Raw genomic sequence first — 10,848 nt, forward strand, 5'->3', positions numbered from 1 at the left:
GAGACAGAGAGTTGGGGGGGGGAATGAGGGCAAGAGAGAAGGGGAGACAGAGGGTTGGTTAGGGAGTGAGGGAGAGATTGAGTGGGAACCAGGACAGGATTGTGACTGGCACTGGTCCTTTTTCAGCTAACAGACATGGGTCTCAGGTTCGATCGTGTTCAGAGCGATTTGCCCCTTAACCACAGCGCACCTACAACGCCCAGGCGTCTCAGGGCTCGGAGCAGGAGAGGCTGGACTACGCCCTGAACAACAAGCGGCGGGTGACCCGCCTGGTGCTGCAGTGGGCCACCCTGTGCGGGGATCACCTCCAGGAGGAGGAGACCTCAGTGGCCTTCCTGGAGGTCAGTCTGGTCCCCCTCACCCTCCAAACTCCCCCTCCTCTCTCCAGGCCTACTCACATCCAGCATCCTCATCGCAAACAGTAGGCTTGTTACACCGGCATATAAAGAAATCTGTAAATAATCACTACAGAACAGTTCATTCTCATAAGATCACCTGTACCGCCTCATGTCACACAATCACCTCAAATCGTGGATTTAAAGCTGAAATGTTTAAAGGTGCAATAGTGTATTTGGCATTTAAAATGGAATCTCATTTGGAATATAAATGCCTCTTACGTTGGGCACGTAGTTCCTGCTTTTTTCAGATCATTCGTTTTTTTCTCCCGGATGTCTATGCCATTCTCTCGGCTCCTCTCATGCTCTCCGTCTTCAGTGCACAGTGTCCAGGCGAGACTGTCCTCTTTCCCAGTGACCTCTCCCCATTCAGCCTCCTCTGTGTTTCAGGAGTTCCACGTGTCTGTGTGCGATGACTCCAGGGTGATCCCAGCTCTGAAAGAGCTGCTCCCAGAACTGGAGAAGGTCGTTAAACACAAGTATGTAAAAGAGGATGACTTTGAAAGTAAAGTCTCTGCTTTGATCCGTTGGGAATGAGTGCAAAGCGAATCTTAGCCATAGCATCGGCAGATTTCTGGGTTACAGGTGCTTAACTGTGCATAGAAACTGTTACACAAAAGATTCCATTTTCCTGTGAATTTTTTCTGAAGAGGTTTTTCTGTCTGGGCAACCATTGTACAGTCGGGTGGGTTACACTTAGTCTATTCGGATTGAAGTGGTGGCATTGTGAGGGGACAGCAATGACCACAGATTCATGTAGCCTTCAGACTCACTTGCGAGAGGGCAGTTTAGATGAGAGCTTTTGTCACTCCATATAAACCTAACAGCCGGGAGTTTTGTAAAAAAAAATGCTCTGGTCAAAATGGAGAGGTTGAAAATAAGGCAGCAGCCAGAGGAAGAAGCCACTTAAGCAATCACAGAAAATCACAGAAATTCTTTTCTTACTCCGGGGCCATGCAGGCTTGAATTGAGAGAACCTTGAAATTTGGGAATCATTTTAAGTGTTCCCAGCGTTCTCTGTGATATCACATGAGGGAAATACACAGCCAGGCAAACAGCGCTGAATACTTCACTCCAGCACACAACCAGTGCTCACCAGGACCAGGTGAAGGCTCGTCTGGCATGGGTAGGAAAGTGCACAGTAGCAAATACACTTAAAAAAAATCTGACAGTAGGGAAATATGGTTCCTCTGAATACAAGCATGCAACAGTGGTGCTGTACCAACCTCTGACCTGCTTCACAGAGTATACCTCCCCTAATATCCCTGCTTAAAAAAGGTACAAGACATACAGTAATTGGTCACAGTAACCAGATGATGCTGGATAATGTTCATTTTGTTGTCACTATCCTGATTGTTCCGTTTGAATACAACCAGAGCCGAATTGTGCAGCATGAAATTGCTGATGCCTCCATACTGTTTCACTTATGAGGCAACGTTAATGACTCTCTAATTGCTGATAGTGGCATGTGGAAAATGACACCACTTTTATCCAAATGGTGTGCATGACAGATTTTGGTGCATATTATCAATGTTCGCAAATTTCACAAACTGTTCCCAGGCATTACCTTTCAGGATATTTGACACGGTGTGATAATGTTTTGTTACCGGACAAGGGTATCGAGTTCTAAACACTTGACTTGGTTTTCATTTTCAGTTCTGACGAGGCAAAATCCTCCCAGAAAAAGGTAAGGTCAAAATCGGATACCACCTTATAAATGTTCTTGCAGTGTGTGCAAAAACCTGCCTGTTATCTAGCTGACCACATCATTTCTTTCACCTTATTAACAAGGCAATTTGTTTAATTAAATATGTGAATAGAAGGGAGACCAACATGAAAGGACTAACGCAGATTTTTATCATATTTATTTAAATATTTATTTATCCCTTCAGTAAAGTTGCGTATGTAAATAAGTACATGACATAGCATTGACTATAAATGGCATAATACAGGTAGCAGCTTCTTGCTAACGGCACTGGAAGAGTGTATTCATTTTCAGATTATTGACATTTCAGATTAGTTATCATTTTTTACAGCCACAATTAGTTAAGAAGCGTTATTAGATATACCTGATAGTCAGTTGTTCTCTCATTCCATCTTGCACAACGCTCTCCACCGGAGAAAGTGGGTCATGGGCCTTGGTGGAAGTGAGGCGCACTGTAGTGGCCCTGATGTCACGCCCAAATTCCCAGAAGGCTTTGAGCCTTTCTACATGGGGAACGAGGGCCGTTCTGCGCAGGTGGGGCGTGACATCACTGCGGTTGCAGCTCTCTGTAAGAGCGGGACTTATGGGTCATGTTCACTGTGACTCCGCCCCTTCGGAAGAGCGGTGGCTCGTGTGTCCCGTTCTCCGTGGCTCCGCCCTCCCTGAAACAGCGGTGGCTTGTGGGTTGTGTTCCTTGTGGCTCCGCCCCCTTGGAACAGCGGTGGCTTGTGGGTTGTGTTCCTTGTGGCTCCGCCCCTCTGGAACAGCGGTGGCTCCTGTGTCCCGTTCGCCGCAGCTCCGCCCCTCCGCTCCCACCCTGCTGCTCTGACGCTCTCTCTCTCCCCGCTTTCAGCGCAAGGTCCTGCTGCGGCAGTTCAGCATGGGAGACGAGAGGCTGCAGAAGCGCCAGCCAATCAGGAGCAGCGATGAGAGTAAGCGTCATTAACGGCTCACGTGTCCTCTGACATGTCCCCCCCGTATATATCACCTCATTACATTATGTTACATCACGTTATTACCATTCTGCAGATGCTTATATCCAGAGAAACTTACTTAGGTTACAGTTTTTACAATGTTATCCATTTATACAGCTGGGTATTTACCGTGGCAGTCCTGGGTTAAGTACCTTTCCCATGGGTACAGTGGCAGTGCGCCAGCAGGGAATCAAACCGGCAACCTTTCAGTTACGAATCCTGCTCCTTACCACTATACTCTGGATAAGAGCGTCTCCTAAATGACGATAGTATAATGTAACATAATACTCTTATTGATCAGTCACAGAAAGGTACAACTTTACCAGTGTGTAGCCTGAATGCTCTGAGTCTCTGGAGTGTGTGGTCTGGTGATGCTCTGTGGCTGATGGTGCTTGTCTGCCTGCCGTCTCCAGTCCTGTTCAAAGTGTACTGCGCCGACCACACCTACACCACCATCCGGGTGCCGGTGGCCGCCTCGGTGAGGGAGGTGCTCAACGCCGTGGCTGACAAGCTGGGGTCAGCAGAGGACCTCCTGCTGGTCAGCCTCAGTTCAGCCGGAGGTGAGAACGGCGGCAGCTACGCGCTAATCAAACCGAGCGGTGGGGGGGGGGGTGTTGGTGGTGGGGGGGTGGTTGGGGGGGGGGGGGGTTTGGTTTTTTTTTGCCACCCAGAATGTTTCCATTCCAAATCATGAAGTGGTGATTGATTTACGAGGACACGATTAGCTTTTTTGTCCTGGACGGGTCAGTTTCAATTACCGGCGCATATCGAAGCACGGCCCTCATCCCCCTAGGAGTGGCTCTGGCGGAGACGGAGGCGGGAATCTCAGTGCATTACTGCTAATCTTGCTGCAACTTATAACATTCCAAGCCCTGCTGTTGGTGCCTTTGTCCAGGAGTTGGAAGAATATTCCGTCCCCTCTGCCAGGGTGTTTTAGTGCAGGTCCGCAAGGCCTCTGATTGACCCTTGGGTATTTTTAGCCACGCCAATCTGAATCGGAGCACGCCTGTTATTCTTGAGATCATAATGCCATCGCAAACAAGTTGTAGTTTGTGTTTTGGTTTTATTTTGCTGTATCGCTAAGGCTTTGTTCTTTGTTTGCTCTCTGTTGCTTGTAAGAAAAAAAGGAAAAGGTTTGCAGTTATATGGCAATATTTTTCAAACCTGAACACACCCCATACGCTAATTGCCACAGTGAGGGTGTTACAGACTTGGGTGTGCGTGTGTGTGTTTAGGGGTGGAGGGGGGAGTTGGGGGGGTTTGGCTGGTGCTGAGTGCTATTTCTGACAATACAACCGGCTGCTATGGCAACAGGAGCCCCAAAACCTCTCCACTGTGTAACCATATCTGCCTCTAGGATTAGGGGTAAGTCGAGGGCCTTGTGTGGGTTATTTTAAAAACACTATTTTAAAGTGTAAGAGGCTTTCTCTGGAGTGTCTTATTTCTGTATTTATAAGGTGTCGATGGTGATGTGCCTCGTGAAGGTGGTTAAACTGAGAGATGTGTAATTTCACAGTAATGGTGGACCTTGCTGTTGTGTTGAGAGTCCGTACCTTACGTCCGAATGACATAACAGTAAGACTGTCTGTTTACAGACAAGGTGGTGCTGAAGCCCAATGACATTTCGGTCTTCTCCACGCTCAGCATCAACGGACGTCTGTTCGCCTGCCCCAGGGACCAGCTGGATTCACTGGTGCGTAAATCTCTCACAGGAAAAAAAACACCTATTCAGACTGAAGGAAGGTCAAGCACAGACACAGATCAGCCTCGGCCTCAGAGGCCTCCCTCTGAATTGCAGTTTCCTTGTGGTCATGAATGTTTTGAATGTGTTGCATTCTTTTTTGTTTTTTCATCCACATAATTGACATTTAAAATAATTTTTTTATGTAACAGTTGGGCCTGGAGGATTTATTGAAATGTGCTGGGGAAATGTAGTTGTTTATTTTTTTTAAATCTTGTTCTTATCTTATCTTATCAACTGGCAGAGCTTGCATTTGCACCATGAACTAAAATGGCATTGTACGCACTTTGTTTTAGACACCACTGCCAGAGCAGGAAGGACCTACTACAGGAACCATGGCTAGCTTTGAGCTAATGAGCTCCAAAGACCTAGCTTACCAGATGACCGTCTATGACTGGGAACTCTTCAACTGTGTACACGAGGTAGGGCCCAGCAGGGAGCATAGTATTTGGGATGAAGTTCCCTATGATGGCTTCTACAGGTAGTCCGTCCGAGTACTGTTCCTTGAGCAATATAGCATAATAGACCATTTGATCCACTACCATTTTCTTAACTTTGTTGTCAAGGTTCTCCATTACATTACAGTACATTACATTACATCACATTACATTATATTACATTCATTTAGCAGAGACTTATCCAGAGTGACTTCCAGCACAAAAGAACAGAGGTGTATCAATTCAAGTTGAATGCGCAACAGTGTCAGACCGTGCTAATGACACTACCAGACCAGTGAGTGTGAACATAACACTATTCAAGCCCTACCACAAGTTAACTTGTACAACCTGTCTAGACAGCCTAGAAACAAAGGGAAGTACACTCTAGAAACTAAGCCCAAGTACACACGCTGCCATACATTAGTCACTAGATCCAGGCCCAGTGCTGTGGGGGTGCTTAGGGGTGCATTGCACCCCCAGACGGACCTCAGTGCACCCCCAGTTGTCTCCTTACATCCCAGTGTCTATCTACATAGTATTTAGGATTTTTTGTGTACCCCTGTGGATTGCAACGGCACCCCTCTGCACCTCCTGGTGCCCGGGCCTGACTAGATCACAGAATCCAAAACACGTCGCGATACTCTCCTCCGCCTGACCGGGTTCTCTGCCCTCTCTTTAGCACGAGCTGATATACCACACGTTTGGGCGACAGAACTTCAGGAAGACGACGGCCAACCTGGACCTGTTTCTGCGCAGGTTCAACGAGCTGCAGCTGTGGGTGATCACAGAGGTGTGTCTGTGCGCCCAGCTCAGCAAGCGTGTGCAGCTGCTCAAGAAGTTCATCAAGATCGCAGCGCAGTGAGTCCTACCCTGCACAGGCCACTCCCCCTGCAGCAACAGCCAATACGCACAGCCACACCCCATACACAAAACCTTACCCTACAAAGCCAAACCCACTACAGTTGTAGCCAACACATAGACACACCACCTACCAGCCACAGTCCAGGGCAAAACCGCACCCTACACAGCCACACCAACTACAGTTACACCCAATATACAAGGCCACACCCCCTACCAGAGACACCCCAACACAAAACCACACCCTATACTCACAGCTGCACGCACATGGCCACGCCCCCTCAGATGCCAAATCCCTTTCTAGCTATATCCCCATAGCCTTATTCCCAGACTCACATTTTATACCTGCACACCACCATAGGCACAGGCTACATAGCTGCTGTTGATGTTACATAACCTGTGAGCCCAGCCCATGCCTGAGTCTGAGGTGTGATTGTGTTTGTGTGATTTCAGCTGTAAAGAAAACAAGAACCTGAACTCCTTCTTTGCCATCATCATGGGCATGAGCAACCCAGCCGTCAGCAGACTGAGCCAGACGTGGGAGGTGGGCGTCCGTGCTGGGCCTCCGTCAGGAATACTGCATTACTGTCATATACCACTGTCATATACAGTACTATTTGTTTACCACCCTCATATACCACTCTAATTCATCAGTGGAATATAGCACTCATATACTGCTGTCATATACCACTCTAATTTACTGCTGTTATATACTGATCTCATTGTCACATACCACTCTAATTTACATTTACTGTTTATCTCTCTCGTTCACCACTGGCATGTACCACTCTCATTTATCGCTGTTATGTACCAATCATTGACTGTATACTGCTCTGATTTACCTTGTCTTGTTTAGCAGTGTCGTTTTCTTCTCTCTCATTTTGGCAGAAACTTCCCAGCAAGTTCAAGAAGTTCTATGGGGAGTTTGAAAGTTTAATGGTGAGCTGAAAAACAGAGCATTCGAGTACATCATTTTGTCTTGGACACGCACTCACACACGCACACACATACACATTACACTTAATGTTGTCCTGTTGATATTGGATGATAAGGGGAATTCAGTATGTTACAGTGAAATCCCCAGACAGCAATTACAAGCAGTCTTATTAGCTTAAGTCAATTTCTTACTGCCCAAGGCTTGATATCACTCGTTTTTTCCTGCTGAAATTATATACCCATATTTGGAGTTTTCTAGATTTAGCTGGATTTATCTGTGACCTCCATGGTGGAGTCTAAGCCTTAGGTATGAATCACAGACAGGAGTGGTCTCGGTGGTAGCGAGACTGTGACTCATTCACAGGTGCCTACCTAGCAAGGGGAGTGCAGGGAGGTTGCTCACATTGTTGACCTATTTCCTCAGGACCCGTCTCGAAACCACCGGGCGTACAGGCTCACCGTGGCCAAACTGGACCCGCCCATAATCCCCTTCATGCCCCTCCTCATCAAAGGTGAGAGCATGCAGGGTCTGCACTGCCACAGATATTGATAGTCACGACCAGAAATTCTTTTCCCACACTCCTGTCATCCATGTTTACTTTCAGTATCTATTCTAGGAGGTTCCGGGCAGCAGTGTTGCCATGGATATAATGTTTTAGACCACACCCCTTCTAGAATGTTCATAATGAGCTAATAATTCTGAACACTTAGTGTTTCAGCAATGGCAGATATAGAACATCAGTATGAAGCAGCTATAGCTGACTGTCACATCAATATATAGAATATCTGTGCTTCATCCCGGGTCCATATTTGTTGTTATCATAACTTCTGTGTTGAGAACATAACATGTGTGCCTTGTCTTTCCAGACATGACTTTCACTCACGAAGGCAACAAGACGTTCATTGACAGTTTGGTCAATTTTGAAAAAATGGTAAGTCTGCACTGTGGTGCTGCATTGTGCTCCGGTTTCTGCTATGATGGGTCAATGGGGCTGTCTGTAAGTGAAATCCTGTCGCTTCCTTTCAGAGGATGATCGCAAACACGGTGAGGATAGTGAGGTACTGTCGGAGCCAGCCATTCAGTAAGTCAGCAGCCAGCCCTGCGTCTCGCTGTGTGCTTTTGTCCTCTGCTCGTCTCCTGTGCGTCTCTGCAAAAAAAGCCCCTGTATGGCACAGAGGAGCAGGAATCATATCAGTGCCGCTCCTGGGAATCACATGTGTTTGGGCACCAGCGTGGGCCTTGTTTTTTTTTTTTATGCCACACAAATTCAAATGAAGGGTTGCTATATTTTGCGTATGAGGCAGTGCGCTCATCTTTGGCGCAGAAGGGCTGAGATGATCTGATTACAGAGGCCTGTTTTGTTCCGCTGCACGGGGCCTGTTCAGACATCTGTGTTCTGTCACAGCTAAATGGTAACGGCAGATCTTTGGCAGGGACTCGGTCCACTGTGGCTGTAGCTTCTCCGCTCTGATACACAAGCTCATACTGAACACGTTCGACACCCCCTCACATTTAAGCCTGGGGTCCCTTGTCTGGAGACCAGGCACGGTAGGTTGTGTGGTCCTCACCCTCGTCTTTCCCTCACCTGTCTCAGGCCCAGACGTGTCCCAGGCCAGTAAGAACCACCAGGACGTGCGGAGCTACGTGAGGCAGCTGAATGTGATTGACAACCAGAGGACTCTGTCCCAGCTCTCCCATAGGCTGGAGCCCCGCAGGACCTGAGCTGTCCCGCCCTCCCCCCAAACAATGGCGCTGCCTAGCAACCACACAATACTCACGCTGCTGCTCCACTGCCAAGACATGACCGTGCTCGATGTGTTACATACCAACTCCGAGGCGGCTCCACAGGGGTCTCCTATCAGAAAACGCCAACTCAGAGACAACCGTGAACCCCTGACCGCATCAGAGACTAGCGCAAACCTCTGGCCGCATCTGCGATGAACCATACACCCCTGAGCACATCAGAAACTCCAGTTCACACATCAGAGACTACCACACACTCTTGACAGCGCCTAAGACACCCCTTCACCTCTGACCACTTCAGAGGCTTCCTTGAATCCCTGACCGAATCAGAGACTGCCATAAAACTCTGACTACATCACAGACGACTGGACACCCCCGACCATATCAGAGATGACTGTCTGCCCCAGACAGCATCAGAGAAGTCTGTACACCCCTGACCACATCACAGATGACCACACATCCCTGAGCAAACCACAGACGACCGCACACCCCTGACTCCATGTCCATATGTGAGTTGTTTCCTCAAAGAAAGCAGTGCCCTCCGATGCCAGTATTCAGAAGCATTCCTGTCCTTTTTCTGTCCTTCGTCTTTTCTGTCATGTTCAGCAACCTTTTCCTCTGCTTATGTGTAACAGCGCCCCTCAGATATTCTCACTTACACTTTCGAACACAGCCGGGTGCTGTTGAAGGGTATTTCCTGTCTAAGCATTCTGTCATTTTTTTAATTTCCTAAATGACTTTACTTATGTAAAGTCTTACTGGTCTTAAGAATGACGTTATCGCTATATATGACAAAGTCGAATTCCCCCATTATGAAGTTAATCCATTAATCAATAACTTAAAAACTGTCAGGAGAGGTAACAAATGTAAAACACAAATGTTCTATAAATGCATTTACAACCTTTCCTGAAGACAGACATTTGTAACATAATTATGTAACGATGTTAAAATTGCTCCAACAGGGAGTTTTCATCACAGCATTTAGCCTATGGGAGTTATTAAGGACCGTCCAGGAAGTATCAAATATCTGAAACTACAAATGCTCTTCTGTCCTTTACAGTGATATTTTATTATGAACATTTAAACTTTGTATGCCTTAATTTGTTCTGGCAGGACAGAATTTTCTTTTGCTTGTTTGGCTTTTTTCCAGAACTGGAATCCTGGTGTTCATCTAAGCATTCAGCACTGTTCCTGTGGTTTTGTAAATGAATTTATATTTATACATATTTGAGTTTGTGTGACTGTTATCTTACACATATGATGTAAATGGTTTTAATTTATTATTTCTGACCTCAGCATGCAATGAATTTTAAAGTTTAGAGGAAAACACTAAATGCTGCTCCTCATGAATAGTCTGTGAGGTACAGTGTCAACTGGTTATAAACTTTGTACTTTATGTGCATTCTGTAAATATTATAAACCGATTAAATGTATTTGCTGAACACTGGGCCATTTCATTTTATTATGTTTTTTTTGTTACACATTGCTTATTAAGTGTGACCTCCAGTAATTTGCTCCAGAAATATCCAAGAGTTGACAATGCAGATGGTAATATATTTCTTCGCTGTCACACTGGTTTGTGAATTAGCGCTTGGACGATGTGTCTGCATTCCTGTGATACGGCATTAACTGCAGAGACCTCAATTTCCTTGTCATTTTTTGCCCGCATGTGACTTACAATTTTAATCCAAGATGCGCACAGTTCGCTGAAAAAAAGAAAGAAAAATGCGTTTATTGGAATGAACTGCTAGTGTTCTGTGCAGGAAAGACGGCAGTTAGTTTTCTTATCGGTGGGTTGCTATGGTGCCCCAAGCTATGAAACTAGAGGGCGCAATTATATGACGCATGACAATAAATGTCTGACTTGTCTGGGAATTGAGCGCCTCACCATTTAATGTAAATCTCATCTACCCTTTGGGTCTCCGGGTTGTTTTTCTCACGTCCAAAGTGACAGAATTGGCACTTAAAACGCTTTTGCAGTTTGGGGTTGGCATGTATTGTTTGATTAGTTCAACTGAAGCAGCTAAGTTGGAGCAAAAATAACGCCAGTAGGATGAA

General features: G+C 46.4%; 1 protein-coding gene across 5 annotated transcripts in view; it reads left to right on the top strand.

The window, feature by feature from the left end:
• The window catches only part of rapgef4a (Rap guanine nucleotide exchange factor 4a), a 48,286-nt gene extending 38,124 nt beyond the window's left edge, over nt 1–10,162 (top strand). For all 5 annotated transcript variants that reach the window (XM_036545012.1, XM_036545013.1, XM_036545015.1 and 2 more), the window contains 14 exons: nt 191–341; nt 786–874; nt 2,052–2,082; nt 2,954–3,032; nt 3,488–3,634; nt 4,670–4,767; nt 5,112–5,237; nt 5,932–6,110; nt 6,564–6,654; nt 6,999–7,049; nt 7,471–7,558; nt 7,914–7,978; nt 8,074–8,128; nt 8,642–10,162. In XM_036545012.1, coding sequence (XP_036400905.1) covers nt 191–341; nt 786–874; nt 2,052–2,082; nt 2,954–3,032; nt 3,488–3,634; nt 4,670–4,767; nt 5,112–5,237; nt 5,932–6,110; nt 6,564–6,654; nt 6,999–7,049; nt 7,471–7,558; nt 7,914–7,978; nt 8,074–8,128; nt 8,642–8,769 — 1,378 coding nt within the window. In that variant the 3' untranslated portion in view covers nt 8,770–10,162. The remainder of the gene's footprint in view (nt 1–190; nt 342–785; nt 875–2,051; nt 2,083–2,953; nt 3,033–3,487; nt 3,635–4,669; nt 4,768–5,111; nt 5,238–5,931; nt 6,111–6,563; nt 6,655–6,998; nt 7,050–7,470; nt 7,559–7,913; nt 7,979–8,073; nt 8,129–8,641) is intronic.
• Nucleotides 10,163–10,848: the final 686 nt, after the last annotated feature.

This window comes from Megalops cyprinoides, chromosome 14, assembly GCF_013368585.1.
Source record: "Megalops cyprinoides isolate fMegCyp1 chromosome 14, fMegCyp1.pri, whole genome shotgun sequence".
NCBI classification, from domain to species: Eukaryota; Metazoa; Chordata; class Actinopteri; order Elopiformes; family Megalopidae; genus Megalops; species Megalops cyprinoides.